At 50.8% G+C, this 15,506-nt stretch overlaps 1 protein-coding gene across 2 annotated transcripts in view; it reads left to right on the plus strand.

Moving 5' to 3' along the window:
• Nucleotides 1-9,741, plus strand: part of Ccn5 (cellular communication network factor 5) — a 74,904-nt gene extending 65,163 nt beyond the window's left edge. The window contains exons 1-5 of one of the 2 annotated variants that reach the window (XM_040732912.1): nucleotides 25-311; nucleotides 510-602; nucleotides 4,279-4,495; nucleotides 7,280-7,534; nucleotides 8,703-9,741. In XM_040732912.1, coding sequence (XP_040588846.1) covers nucleotides 543-602; nucleotides 4,279-4,495; nucleotides 7,280-7,534; nucleotides 8,703-8,917 — 747 coding nt within the window. In that variant the 5' untranslated portion in view covers nucleotides 25-311; nucleotides 510-542 and the 3' untranslated portion in view covers nucleotides 8,918-9,741. Of the gene's footprint in view, nucleotides 1-24; nucleotides 312-509; nucleotides 603-4,278; nucleotides 4,496-7,279; nucleotides 7,535-8,702 lie in introns of those variants that run through there. The other variant, XM_040732913.1, reaches the window with a different exon arrangement.
• Nucleotides 9,742-15,506: the final 5,765 nt, after the last annotated feature.

Consider the following 15,506-nt stretch of genomic DNA (forward strand, 5'->3'; position numbering starts at 1 on the left):
CCTGCCAGAAACCGCAGGCTGGGTCTGGGCTGCCCAGAGTTCGGGCCACAGGCCTCAAGACGCTGTGGGTCAGATCTGCAAAGGGGTGTTTGCTGGACGCTTCTGGTCTCCACAGGCCCCTGGGGGTGGGACAGGGGCCCTGGCAAGGCTGCAGCTGCTGTGGCAGTGGCTTGGGCTGGAGGCTTTTCTTCTGGGAGCTGAGGAGCTGAGAGCCTCCTGCCGGCTTGTCCTTAACTCTTGGCACTAGAGGTGGCTTGGGCGTCACAAGCTGTCAGACGCCTTCTTGGTGGCCTCAGCGGCCTCATCTTCAGGTAACTGGGCTCATTCCTGAGACTATGGGGAGAAGAGTTAGAACTGTAAGTGGTGTGTGTGTGTGTGTGTGTGTGTGTGTGTGTGTGTGTGTGTGTGTGTCTGCCTGTCTGTCTCTCTGTCTCTCCCCCCCCCCGTGTATTTAACTATTAGGAACCTCATAGCCTCTAGAACATAAAGACTCAGGTCTTGCCTCCCAGGTTTGAAGCTGGCTCCACAAGGGACACGGTGACATGAGGGGCACCCCGCTGACCCATCTTCTGGCCATCTCCTTCCTTTGCCTACTCTCAATGGTAAGGAATCCTGCTCTTCCAAAGTAGAATTCTGGGTGCACAGGTATATATGGTCACAACTAGGGACCCTTAGTGGGTCCCTGCACTGGATAAAGTTGTTCTCTCTGCCCAGGATTGCTCCCTTCCTGGACGCAGACCGCTGCTCCTTGCAAGTGCTGCTGTGTGACCTCAGGCATGTATATGCCCTTCCCTTCTGAGCCTCAGCCTTGGTTGAATGGGTACAGAAACCCCGTTGGTTAGATCACTGAGGAGACTTACTCTGCAGAGGGTAGCACAGGCCCTGGACCACGATGAGTGTCCTAAAGAGGACAATGACCAGGCAGGGACCCTCCAGTCTCCTCTGCAAAAACTAAATCAGATTAGGTGTTGTGTAACACTAAACCAGGACAGGGATGGAAGTTGGGGTCTGATTGCAAAGTACAGTCTGTAAGGGCACAGAGTGCTGGCCCTCAGGCAGTCAGTGATCCTCTGACCCTGGCCAGAGAGAGCAGGAGACATCTCTGTGGGTAAATGTTCCTCAGTGTCACATGGAACATTTTTTAATGGGCTTGTGTGTATAGCTCTGCCTTGTCTCACATTCACAACAGTCTTACAAGGTGTTTTCATGTTTTAGTTAAACGAGACTCAGAGAGGGTAAGCAATTGCCCAAAGTCACACAGCAAAGAAATAGAACAATAGAAGAGTAGCATGATGGAGCCTGGGACAGAGATGGTGTGTTCTGAGGACACCCAGTCTGTGCCTCCACCCCAACCTGGGCAATGCCTGGGGCCAATGGAGTATGGGCATAAACTTCTCCTCTCTGGCCCCAAGAGGTCTCCCTGGAAGGGTCAGGACAACTGGCTTCCCATCTTGGGAGGGGATGGGCAGAACAAGATGCTGGCTGGGCCCCCCGGGAGGGAGAGCTGCCCTAGATTCGCCACAGGAGAGACATCTGTGAGGCCATTCTTTCCTGGTCCCAGCAAGTTGATTGGCACCTGGCACAGAAACCGGGGATGCAGTCATGGAGATATGTGCAGTTGCCTCCTTCCGGGGGACAGGAGTTCCAGGTCTCTGGGCGGGCCATGGGCTCCTGGCTCTGGACTGGGGCCGGAACAGGGAACCTGGAAACAATGAAGCCCTGTTGAGACAGCTTGAATGTGAGGACACAGAGAGGGAACAGGAGAGCAGGGAGGCCAGAGGGGGCGCCTCTTCCATGGCCAGGCAAGAATACTTGCCCTGTCTTGTCACTGTCCTTTCACAAACGAGTAGGCTGAGGCAGGGGATCAGCTGCTAATGGAGGAGCCCCTGAAGGAAGACAGGTAAGTTAGGGCTCAGACTTCCCAGGAACCTGGATTCTGGTCCTATCCCCACCACTTTCCAGCTGTTCACTTCTTGATTTCGAGCTGTTTTGGACTTTATTTTGAACCAAATGGCCTCTGTAGCCCAGGCTGGCCTGGAACTCACTATACAGCTCTGGCTGAGTTCAAACTTGAGGCAATTCCCCTGCCTCAGACTCCCAAGTGTTATTTCTTCATCTTTAAATCAGACCAGCTGCCATACCTTACAGGAGAGTGCTAAAAGGACAGCTTGCCCACACAGCACCCAGTAACTGGTGTTGTTAGTGGGTTGTCCAGGAGTCGGGACCTGGAGAAGCCAGGAGCTACCGGGGGCCTGCAGCAGGCCTGGGGCTCAGTAGAAGAGTTCTGGTCAGCAAAGGGAGTTAAAAACCCTGCTCTGAAGTCCTACCTCCTCGCAGTCTGGCTCCAAGTGAGGTACCCCAGAATGTATTATATCCCACATTTAGGATACACAGAAGGCCTGGAGAGGTGACAGTGTGTGTTTATTACAAGTTCCCAGAGGCTGCTGGTCCAGGAACCCTTTGGAATCTCAAATTCTGCTATGCTCTGCCTTAGGTGGGAGCCCCTGGTCAAGGATGGTCAGCTATTCTGTGGCGGCCCCTGCTGGCCGTAGTGAGAACTGTGGGCCCTGGAAAGCAGGTTTTGGGGAACTCTGGGTCCAGGGCTGCACAGGATGGGGCTCCTGAAGTAAAGGGATCACTACCCCTTTGGGCCAATCAGGAGGCTTTGAGTCTTTAGTTTTCTTTTCCTAAATCACAAATCCTCCATGTAAAGCTGTCTACTCCTGCTAAAGAGTGATCCTCCACAGCTGAGGCAGGCAGTCAGGAACATCTTGAGTAGTACCCTCATGGTCCCCACCCTCTCGGGAGTCCATGGCTTCAGGCACTTCATTTGGGTATTTCTGTCCTGAGTGGGAGGCGCAGTTGTGTAATTGGGGTGAAACCTTGGTCCTGAATGGATGGGTACTGAGCCCCTGGCTCAGTATTTATTATTATTATTATTTTACTATATATTACTATTTTGGTTTTTTCGAGACAGGGTTTCTCTGTATTGCTTAGAAGCCTGTCCTGGAACTCCCTCTGTAGACCAGGCTGGCCTCAAACTTACAGAGATCCACCTGCCTCTGCCTCCGGAGTGCTGGGATTAAAGACATGTGCCACCAATGCCCGGCCCTTGGCTCAGATTTCGTCCGTTATAGGAGAAGTCTCCTCCTCTGGGGCCGTGAGTGCACATCAGGGAGGTGGGCTTGGAACAGCTCCCAGATCACTTTCCCCTTTGGAGTCAACTTCCCATCCGTGCAGGGTGGTGTGGGAGCCGAGAAAAGTGGGGACTGAGGATGAGGTGGGGGGATGGGGCGGGGAGTTGAGGTGGCCTGAGCCAGAAAGTAAGTCTGTGAACCTAGTCGAATCTAGAAGCTTCTAGCCAGCTTATTAAATAGATTGCAGGTCTCCGCCTCTGTGACTTCTAGTTTCCTGAGTCCTGGAGAAGGCCTGGGAATCTGTATTTTCCCTTTCCCGGCTAATCTGATGTGTACCGAGGGCTGGGAGACATGTTGGATTGTGCCAAGACCAGGAAACTCCACATTCTGCTTGAATTTTTTGGTCTGAAGGTAAGAACTCGGTAGCCTTCTTTGCAATGAGCAATGATCTCCACATCCAGGAGGCTGGGGAGACAGCTCAGTGGCTAAGGTACTTGCTGCGCAGGCTTAAGGACTTGAGATCGGTTCCCCAGCACCTGCATGGAACAGCTGGGCACAGTGGGACACGTCTGTACCCCAACCTGTCCTGAGGGTGCAGAGAGACGGACAGATCCCCAGGGCTCACTTGCCTAGGCAGCCTAACCAATTGGTGATCACCAGGCTCAATGAGAGACCTTGTCTCAAAATAAAAATGGAGAATGATAGAGGCGGCCATGGGATGTTGATCCCTTCACATTTGTACACATGCACCTGCATACCACACATACATGTGCATCCCCCCAAAAAAGCGAACTATATTGCTGACCTCTTACCCATGCTCAGGGGTTGGTGGCGTCATTTTCTGCCCTCTTTTACAAATGAGGAAGCCCAGGTTTGGAGAACTCAAGGAACTCTCAGTCAACTCAGCCAATAAGGCAGAGCCTAGAACTGAAACTCTGACCTGGGGTCCTTGCTCCAATGCACAGAGTCATGCGGCCTCTGAAGAGCACCATGGGACAGTCCCAGCTCAAGACCAGTTCTGTGTGACACTGAGGCCAAGATAAGGGTCCCACACTGTCTGATTGGCCAAGAAGTGACCAGTTGTGAGAGTCTCCATCCCTTCCACGAGAGTCAAAGCTAAGTGAGGTCTCTGTCTCCTCAGGTGTGGGCCCAGCTGTGTCCAACATCCTGTACTTGTCCGTGGACACCACCCCAGTGCCCACTGGGGGTGCCCCTGGTGCTGGATGGCTGTGGCTGCTGTCAAGTGTGTGCGCGGCGGCTGGGAGAGTCCTGTGACCGTCTGCATGTCTGCGACTCCAGCCAGGGCCTGGTTTGTCAGCCTGGGGCAAGCCCTGGTGGCCAGGAGGCCACGTGCCTCTGTAAGTAGGTTTCCTGGACTAATGGTGGGGGTGGGGGGGTGGGGGGGGTGTTGGAGGGGTGTGGGGGGGGTGTAAAGACCATGGGGTCTATAGTCAAAGTGGAGTCCTGCTCTCTGTATCTCTCTACCTCACTTTAGGAACTGTGCTCATTTAGCTCAACCGGTGACTCAAGGGGGTTCCTGTGCCACTCCCTGCTTCTTCCCTCTGGCCCGCAGCTGGGACTTCCCTGGTGGTGATTTCCATCCACACCCATCCAAGTCACAGCTCCAAAGCTGGGCAAACAGCTGCCCCAAGGCAAAAGCACATGCCTGTGGAAAGCCAGGGTGCCAGCTCCGATGGGGCATGGTGTGTGCCACAAACAGTGCTGGTCACTCATTGTTCATGACCCACAGTCCTGCTGCACAAGTGCTGCAAACAGGGAAACTGAGGCTCAGAGGCGTTAGACAGCATGCCCCATCTCCAGTCAGATTAAGTAACCGGCCACTCCCTCCATCCCCCACTGAGAGCCTTGGGCTGTAGTGTGAACCCCAGTGACATTGGAAGTGTGACATTCCTCACCACTCCCTCAGGCCTGAGTGTCCTCTGACACTCTGGGGCAGGATTTGGTGACTATGCACCAGGGCCACCGCTGGGGAAAGGCTCTCTGTGGCCTGACAGCACCACCCTCTGTGCCTATGAGGTGCCAGAATCAGCTACCAGTGGTGACCTTGGCAAGGTCACCAAAGAGCAAAGTCAACCCAGTTGAGAACTTTAGAGAAACAGAGGTTTAGATCTCTACAATTCATCTAAGCGACGAAAAATGACCCCATTCGCTCTCTTTCTTGCTGCTGTTCTCTGCTCCAGACACACCGGCCTTGAACACCCAACGCATGGTTTCAGCCTCAGGGCCTCACTCTTTCCCTAGATACACACGGAAGTTCCCGACTTCCCTCCCATTCCTACTCACACGCTGTTTCAGTCATGAGGCCCTGGCACCATGTTTTAAAAACTGCAATTTCTCGCTGGCACCTTGGTTTCTCCAGCCAGCGCAACCTCAGCTCGATGGCTGTGTTCATTTTCATTGGAGTGCCCCAATGGGGAGGATGTTTGCCCATTTGTGCACATATCCTGAGTTACAACTGCTTGGCACGCAGTCTAGGCCACAGCAGGTACTCAGCGAACATCTGTGGTGGTCCGTGGATGACGGCAGAGGTTCTAGTAGGTCTGGCAGTAACGGGAGTCCTTTCTTGAGTAAGTTCAATGGGGAAATGCTTTACAAGTCAATTTTGCTTTATCCTCGACACTGAGGTAGATCCTAATGTTGCCCCAATTTTGCGAGCGGGGGAGCTCAACTCAGAGAGGCTCAAGTCACTTACTTAGGTCACACACTTGGCAAGTAGAGGGAGGGAAAAAATAGCTCTGTGATTCCTACCTTTGACAATGACTTCCAGAGGGGAGAAAGGGTACTGAGAGTCCCCAGATGGCAAGCCTGTGGCTTGTGCTCAGGGGAGCCTGGGGACCTCAGGTGAAGGCTGCTGTCATGGGAGGGTAGGGGAGGTTGCTGGCAGAGGGGACCCTGAAGAAATCTTGGAAGAAACAAGGGTTTGGGCAGCTGGACATGGGTCCAGCTGGGTAGGAGAATCCCGAGATGTTTCATGGGGTTTGCAATTTCAAGGCACCTCTCACAGAGCATCTACCCTGCTGAGGGATTGGCTGCCCAGCCCCATTCGCCCCCCAGCCAGTCAGCTCCCAGCTGATGGCCTCTGAGGTGTCAGGAACACTTGCTAAAATTATCACCCTCTAGTTGACTTTCCTAAACACACCTCTGTTTACCAGGTTATTCTGGTAACTAGGGGCCCAAAGCTGAGGTAGCAGAGGTCAGGTGTGTGTGTGCGTGTGCATGTGCATGTGATGGGTGTGCTGGGTTGAACCCAGAGGTAGCAAGCCAGATAGGGAGTAAGGCACAGAAAACACCTGTGTGGTTTCTAGGGAAACACTGGAAACCAGACCAGAAGATCTAGTCTTTGTATCCAAGGGGCTGTGATCTGGAGGCATTTGGGACAGGGAGCTGATACAGTTGTCCTCTCTAGAGAAATAAGGGGACACGAGGAGGAGCACTCTGGGCTCTAGCTCTCCAGGGAGGTGGCAATGTGGCCCGCTCCTAGAATTTAAGTAGCTACTGCAAAGTCCCACTGCCAACATGTTAAACCTTGGCATACATTGATGACCCCACCCAGGGAAAGGACAGAGAGGTTGTTATGTGAAACCCCAGGCTCAGTGAGCTTCACTGATGAACACTGAATTATCACTAACTTCACAGAGTCTCCAGCCCAGGCTGGCCTTGAACTTCTGAATCTCTTGTCACTACCTCCCAAGTGCTAGGGTTGCAGGAGTGCCACCAAGCATGCCACCACACCGAGTTTATACAATGCTGGAGATCGAACTCAGGGCCTCGATCATGCTGGGTAAGCGCTCTACCAAGCGAGCCCCATGATGTTACCCAAGGCTTCATTTTGTCAGATTTGTTACAATTTATTTCGTCTAGGACACACTGTGAAATAAGTACCAACATATACTGTTTTTCATATAGAGAAACTGAGGCAAGACGTGAAATCGCTTGGCCCATCGTTAAGAAAATTTAGAGCTGGGGTCCACGCCAGGCTCCTGGATGCTTCTCTGTCTTGCTGACTAGGGAGGAAGGCCAATGGGGGAGGGGCGTGGTGAGCAGCTGGGCTGGGACAGGGCACCTGTCTTGTGCTCTGGCCCCAGGACCCAGAGCTGGTCTGCTTTCTCCTCCCTGTGCAGTGGAAGAGGAGGATGGAGGCTGTGAGGTGAACGGACGCAGGTACCTGGACGGGGAGACCTTCCGGCCCAACTGCAGGGTCCTGTGCCGCTGCAATGATGGTGGCTTCACCTGCCTGCCACTGTGCAGTGAGGATGTTCGTCTGCCCAGCTGGGACTGCCCACGCCCCAGGAGAGTGGAGGTGCCTGGTAGGTGCTGTCCCGAGTGGGTGTGTGACCAGGGAGTGATGCCCAGGACCCAGCCTTACACCGCCCAAGGTGAGTGAGTGTCGGGTAGGCCCAGGCCACCAAGGCCTCAGCTGCTGGGGTTGGGGACAGGATGTTGGGATACTGCAACAGCCTCCTAGAAACTGACAGCAAAAGAGGCAACCACTTAGAGACATAATTTCAGCTAATAAATCATTTAAAATAAGGTTCGATGGACTTGAGATACGGCTTGAGGAGCCTGGTTCAGTCTCTAGCACCAATATGGTAGTTCACATGTTTTATAACTCTAGTCTTAGGGTGTCCAATGCCCTCTTCTGACCACTGCGGTGCCAGGCATGCACAAGGCACACATACGTATGTGAGGCAAAACATACACATAAAATAAAAATAAATCTTAAAAAAAAGAGTTCATGTTCCGGTGACAGAGTGGAGAGAGGGAGGAGTGTTAACACTCGAGCTAAATTTGTGCATCTTACAGCAGTGGTAAATATAGTGTAGATAATAAATACAATATACACTAATGTAATGTGACAAAATATAGATGTACATAGAACGTATATTTACGGTATTTAATACATGTGGACAATTTATAATATTATGATTACTTGATTGTTTGGATTTAGTAAACAGTTAGGTAAAAGCTGAAGCAGGCAGGACTTTTGGGATGAGTCACTCTATGTGGTTGGGGGCTGTTGGATATGTTGTGGGACACAGAAAGACAAACCTGGCCTCTACATTCTGGATGCCAGTGTCAATCCCCCCCAAAAAACCCTTGTATACATTGACTGTGACGACTGAAAGTCTCTCTAGTCTTTGCCAGCTGTGCTCTTGGTCCTCGGGGCTAGAAGGAATGTTATCAAACGTAAGAGAAGAGGAGAAGAGATAGACCACGGTGAACCTGTGATGTTGAGTCCTTCAGCATTATTGCCACCAAGCTACAGTGCCACACGTGTGTCTGTAGGATACCATGTATCGGGGAGCAGGAGGGGAGAAAAAAGGAAAGATGTCCCTTTTTAGTTGTCTCATGTCCAATGACAGCAGGGTGCCCTGCACTTAGACTCCCCAGCAATTGTTTTATTCAACCACAACTGTTAGGAAGTTCAGGAAGAAACTAAGGCTAAGCAGCTCCACCAGGGACCCTGTGATGGCTAACAAGTGAGCAGACTTGCCTGCGGATCCCCGACTTCTCCACGTTCACCCTCTCCTTTTCAACCCCCAGGATACCAACTTTCTGTCACTCCTGCATCTGCTGATGTCCCCTGTCCAAATATTAGCACAGCCTGGGGCCCGTGCTCAACCACCTGTGGGCTGGGTATAGCCACTCGAGTTTCCAACCAGAACCGATTCTGCCAACTGGAGATCCAGCGCCGCCTGTGCCTGCCCAGACCCTGCCTGACAGCCAGGAGTCACAGCTCATGGAACAGTGCCTTCTAGAGCCACCTGGGGACGAGATACAGAGCCTGCCATTCTCAGTGGGTGGCCCTAGGACTTGGCCCTGGGCTGATGGTGCAAATCTCCTTCCATGCTCTTGCTGCAGTTAACTGTCCTGGTGTGTTCACTGTCCAGGGCCACTGAGGAATGCCTGCTCTGTCTGAGGTAGATGAAGCACATGATCAGCTCCATTTTCTAATTCAGCCTGGGATTCTGATCCAGGCTTCTGGGTTCTCCTGGCTAGTTCCTTATTAAACATGCACAGTATGAAAAAAAAAACACCAAAAGGATCTTTTCAGCTAAGCTGAGCTGTGCAAGCCTGGCCACTATGCTGGAGATAATGGGGATGAGGAGGTGCCAGGCATCAGATTGCCTGAAACTCCCAATCCCTTCTGGGACTTCTGTGCACTTGTTCCCAAAGTCAAGATTATAGGTGGACTCATGGGCCTGGCTTCCCTGGTCTGAGAATACCCTGCCTGCCCAGGGAGAATTCAGTGGCAGAATTCTCTGTGAACATGAAGAGGTGAAATCATGCTGCCCCGAGGAGTATCTGCAGGACCCATGAACTTCACTCTATTCGTAAGAACACACGTTTCTTAAGCACCAGACCAGCAGGAGGTTCACGGCTCCACACTCCTGGCAGACCAGGGCTTTCCAGCACGAGGAAGACAAGGGACAGCAGAGTGTCCTCTGAAGGGCAGGATCAACCTGGGATAAACAGCCCAACCACGTGTGGAATTTTGTTTGGTGTCCTGTGTTTTCATGTCAAAACAAAACCAAAACCAAAACAAACAAAACCCCCACCTAAATATAAAATTTACATCCTCTTCCATGGGCCGCTTGGTGTTTATTTTAGAAATAGAAGTGGGGTGGGGGTGGACAGCCTCATTGGTAAAGTTTTTGCCAGGAAAGCGTGAGAACCCAGATGAATACCTGGACTTTACATACAAAAGCCAGGTGTGGTGATGCTCTCTCGTGATGCCTGTACTGAGGAATCAGAGGCAGGAGGATTCCTAGGGCTCCAAGGCCAGTCAGCATAGCTACTTAATAAATTCCAGGCCAGTGAGAGACACTGTCTTAAAAAACAATGGACAGCTCCTGAGGTCCTACACACGTGAGCATGCGTGCTCACACACACACACACACACACACACACACACACACACCACCACCACCACCACCACCACAAACAACAAATACTTTTTTGTTGTTTTGTTTTTTTGAGACAGGGTCTCTCTGTGTAACAGTCTTGGCTGTTTTAGAAATTGCTTTGTAGACTAGGCTGGCCTCAAACTCAGAGATTCACCTGCCTCCTCTGCCTTCCAAGTGCTGGTATTAAAGGCGTGTGCCACCATGCCTGGCAACAAATACATTTCAAATTGGTGTTATCATCAAGCCAGGCAATCAGAGAAGTCTCTGGTCAGTGTGTGTGGCAGCACATGCCTCTAGGTCAGAACTCCAAGGAAAAAGCAGGTAGATGAATCTTGAGGCCAGCCTGGTCTACATATTGGGTTCCAGGCCAGCCAGAGCTACACAATGAGATCCTGATCAAAAACCAAAAGCTAAATGAACAACAAAAATAGTCTCTGTGCTTAAGTAGTGGTTTTCTCCATGAAATGTTGTTGAGATGCGTGTAATTCACACAGTTAGATGCACAAGCTACAAACCTGTCTTAAAGCCTTTACAACCACACACCCGTGTAACCAACACCTCCATTCAGGTATGTAATGTTTCCATCACCTCAGAAAAGTCTGCTCTTCCTGCCTGTCCCCTTCTAGTGACCAGATGAGCCCCGTCCTATCTGATTTCCATCTCCACAGGTGAGTTTGCCTGTCCCTGAGCTTCGTACATTTGAAGCCACGTGTTCCTTAGTGAGTGGCATGTCCCGTTCAACAGACTGAAAAAAGAAGAAACGCTAAGTGTAGGTACTGAGGCCATCTGAGAAACCAACTAGAGATCCAAGCTCGGTGAAAGTGAGAGCAGCCACTGGCAGGGGCTAGGTTGTCAAACCCAAAGCTGGCCTGAAGGCAGGAGGAGAAGGAACCTCAGGGTGTAAGGCTGCCAGTCTCTCAGAGTCACCAAACAGGGAGGACAAGGGCAGCCTTCGTGCTTCTGTGTCATCAGAACAATGGAGGGCCGGGACGGGCTCTCCTTGTGTGAAGAGATGGTGCTGGGCTCATAGATGAAGACCTTCCTCCCTTCCTTCCTCTCTTCCTTCCTCCCTTCCTTCCTTCCTTCCTTCCTCCCTTCCTCCCTTCCTCCCTTCCTCCCTGCCTCCTTCCTGCTTTCCTCCCTTCCTCCCTTCCTCCCTTGGTCTTTCATAGCTGAGCTTCCTGGGTCTGGCTGTCTGGTTTGCACTCACTTCCTTAGTGCTGGCTTGGAGCAGCAGGGGAACTGCGACCCTCTGCTCTCTGGAGACTTCTTTGTTGGCTGAAGCTGAAGCTCCCAATGGGGAGCCAGTCTCTGTGGACTGGGGCACCCCATCTTCCTGCATGTTGGAGATACTGAAGATGGGGCTCCCTTAGTGGAAGGCAGAGAGCAAGATCCCTGGCTTGCCAAGACACCCAATCCCTTAGTGGAAGGCACAGAGAGAGAGAGAGAGAGAGAGAGAGAGAGAGAGAGAGAGAGAGAGAGAGAGAGAGAGAGAGAGAGAGAGAGAGAGAGAGAGAGAGAGTCCCTAGCCTGCCGAGATGCCCAACAACTCTAGAGAACCTGGCCCTGTAGACCTTGCCCTGGGGTTGGCACCAAGTACCATTTTGTGAGCATTTACTGTGTCCTGGTGCACTTCTCCATGACCTTGAAGGGATTCCTGCTCTACAGAGGAGAACCTGAAACTGGAAAACAATTACAGCTACTATCAGGGCTGGGAGGCTCAGAGCCAGTCAGACCCACAGCTTGTGTGCTCTCTCCCCCACCCCACCCCTCTCTCTTCCCTTTCCCTCTTAGTCTTCCCCTCTGTCTCTCCCCTCCTCTCTGTTTTAAATCTCCCTGCTTGTCTCCCATTTTGTCTTTTTCCTTCCCTCTCCCTTTTCTTTCTTTCTTTCTTTCTTTCTTTCTTTCTTTCTTTCTTTCTTTCTTTCTTTCTTAACTTTAACTGAAGTATTATCAACTATCCCTGCACACATGGTCAATTGTTGACTGTTTAAGAACAGCCTGGACCCCTCCCCGCCCCCTGCAGCATCTGGTCCAAGCAGGATGGTGCATTTCCTGAGTCCCCTGAGTGCCCACTTCACTAAAATCTGTGTATTATTAGTGGTTTCAAATGGGCTTTGGAAGAGGAACCAGTGACATGGTGCTGCTGCCAGTGATATTGTTAAGTGTGAACAGTGGAGAGTCCGTCAGCTGATGGAAGTCCTGAAACTGAGGTCATTGCCGCCCCCTGTTGCCCAGATGTAAAAGTGCAGCCTATTTGAAGATCGCTCAGCAAGCTTCCATGTGAGGTGGTGACAGAGGCAGCTAGTTTTATCCCCCCTTGGGGGAGGGTACTTTGCTCTTTTTCTATTGTGCCGAATGTATTATTTAATCCTCGGGCCCTGAGTCACGGTACCCTGTCTGTCCGATGGATGACCCATCATGAGTGCCCTCTCCCATTGGCCGCCCTGCATAACAAGGAAGACCTCTGTAAGCACAACCATGACTAAGTCACTCTTAAAAGCCCTCTGGGACCTTGAGATAACCCTCCGCCTGAATGGACCAGATTCCCCCGGTTCCCAGGCCTACTGTGTCTTCCAGATCCTCTGTGCTGAGATACCCCAGATGGCTATGGCATGTCCCCTCTAAGCTTTCCCCAGACTGCCTGCTCTGTCCTGCGTGGCTCTTGTTATTCCTTGTGACTCCCAGTATCACTTTTCTCTGAGGCAAAACTCCTCTGGCTTCCAAGTAGACAAAGAACAGACCCATGCATATAGTGATTGATGGGTTCAGAAATCAGGGAGAAAAAGGAGGCAGGGTCAGAGGGAGGGTGGAATAGAACAGGGAGCCATGATTCAAGCTGGCCTTACAGTCTTCTGTTTATCTGGGGAATTACAAGGCAACGAGGTGACAGATATTACCATTTAATGCCACCCAGAGAGCTGACACAATTTTATCAGGGTCTCACAGTTAGTACAATGTAGGTAGGCTCAGGACCTAGACCTGCTCTCTGGCCCTAGAAATTTGCCCTTGACTTCACTATGTAGACTGAGGGGGGTTGGGCTAGGAGGAGGAAGCCATTAGAATGTTTCTTAGAAGGGCCTGCAGGTAAGTCTTGGAACTTTCTGGAACATAAGGGTTCTCAGTACTTTGTATTTGACCTCAGCTGTAAGACAGACTTCATCTGGGAACCTGAAACAATAGGAAGCCCCACCCAGGAGTCTATTTTGTGTGTATCATCTAATTTGACTGTCACAATCACTTACATGGTTAGTGTGTCACCGTGTGATGCTAGCTGCCTTAAAAACCAGGCAAGCATTCTGGTGGGATGATGGCTTTCCTTCATCTGATGCTCCTGGCCACTTACATGGTGACCCACCATTTTCTGGGGCACAGGGTCCTCTGCATCTATACTGTAGACAGAGATAGAGAACACCTCCCCCAGAGGCTGTTCCTGGAACCGTACTCTAACTTGTGCTCCATTGGTGAGGCTCATCCCATAATCACGTGTGGCTATAAGACAGGCTGGCAATGAATTGTCTTGCTGGGCAGGTGTCTCCCAGAGTCAATACCACACTATGGAGTCTTTGCTAAAATTAGGGTGACAACAGAATTCTCTAATCGAGGCTCTACAGGCTCTTTGAATGGGACACTCCAACCACACTCCTGCTGAGTGGCCAGCAGGCCATTCTCTGGCACCCCTGTCTCCTCTGGCTTTCTGCCATCAAACTGCAAGCTTGCCAAGAGTCTATTGGGTTTGTTTCCAAACTGGTCTGCACCAGCCACACTGGTTTTTGTAAAGAGGCAATTGAATTAGGCGTCCCATAAGCTGGTGAAATATGAGCACAAAGGAAGAGATTTGCTTTTTATGAAAGCTCAATAAAGACTTGTGATTTAAAAACCACTTTAAAATTGGGCATGGAAGGCACAACTCCGAAAGATCTGGAAAGAAATATCCAGGGGGCAGCTGGGGTGACAGTTCAATGGGTAAGAGCATGCACTGTCCTTTGGGGGTCCCAGGTATGATTTCTAGCACCACATCAAGTGGCTCACAACTGTCTGTAACTCCAGTTCCAGGGGATTCCAATGTCTCTGAAGGCACCCGCGCTTGTGTGCATGTGCATACATACATACACACACACAAACATATGTACGCATATGCACACACACGTGCACACACACAAACATATTCATGTGCATTCACATACACATGCACACACACACAAACACATGCATGTGCATGCACACACACACACACACACAGGGTACAAGTAAAACAATAACAATAATTTTAAAAAGAAAGAGCAACAAGAGTGTAGAACTCTGTCCTCCTGTTGTTCCATTAGCTGCCTGCCAGCCCCTGGGTGTTTTTCACAGATGGGGGCAATGTGTGAATCTAAACTCAAGGAATATATCGGAAGGAAAACACGTGTTTGTTTCTAATTGAATAAAATCTTCCAGGTGTGCCAGGCAGTGGTGGTACACACCTTAAATCCTAGTGCTCAGAAGACAGAGCAGCCTGGTCTAGAGTGAGTTCCAAGACAGCCAAAGCTACACAGAGAAACCCTGTCTTGAAAAACCAACCAACCAACAAACAACAACCCCCCCTCCACAAATAAACGAACATACACCTTCCATTTAAAAGGATGTCCTGGGGGTGGGGAATGGGTCTCTGTGTTAGATCGCTTATCTATTCTATTCCTAGCACTTCCTTTAAAAGGCACACAAGCTAGGTGTGGTAGTGTACACCTGTAGTCCCACCTACTCGGGAAGCCAGTTTGTACTGCACAGTGAACTCAAAGGCCAGCTTCAGCAATTTAGCAAGAGCCTGTCTCAAAACAAAATAAAGGGCTGAGAATGAGACTATTGGTAGAGAGAGCTTGTCTATTGTGAGTGAGAGTGAGGCTTGGGTTCAACTTCCAGCACATCAAAGGAAAGAAAATTCCTTTCAGCTTTCAGTAACTGACTAACCCCTAGTCCCAGTTGTGATGGCTATATGGGCTTTTACTGGATCCTTATCCCCATTTCACAGATGAATAAACTGAGACCCAGGATAACTGAAGATTGGAAGCAGCATTCAAATCCAGCCAGTCTGGTTACCAAGTCTGTACTCTCCCCCTCTTTGCTGATGCCATCCAATTGAATGTTCCATGATGAGGCAGTGTAGTGAGATATCCACCCTGCCCATATCTGTAGCACTGACCACGTCTGTTTGAGCGTGGTCACAGGTGAGGACATGATGGAGGACAGGACTAGATCTGGGCTCATGGATCCCAGAGCTCTCTCTTGTGCTGCTCGGGTCACAGGAAACGGCCTGCAAGGATCCTTGGAGCTGGAACCCATGGCGACCACCCAACTCTTGTGTAAGTGTAATCTCCCTGGATACACTTCATTTAACCCGCACTGAGTCTAATGAATCTTGATTCCCACACAATAAGGCAGTTGGCTCTCTGTTCTCCAT

This window comes from Mesocricetus auratus, unplaced genomic scaffold, assembly GCF_017639785.1.
Source record: "Mesocricetus auratus isolate SY011 unplaced genomic scaffold, BCM_Maur_2.0 Super-Scaffold_100028, whole genome shotgun sequence".
Taxonomy (NCBI): Eukaryota; Metazoa; Chordata; class Mammalia; order Rodentia; family Cricetidae; genus Mesocricetus; species Mesocricetus auratus.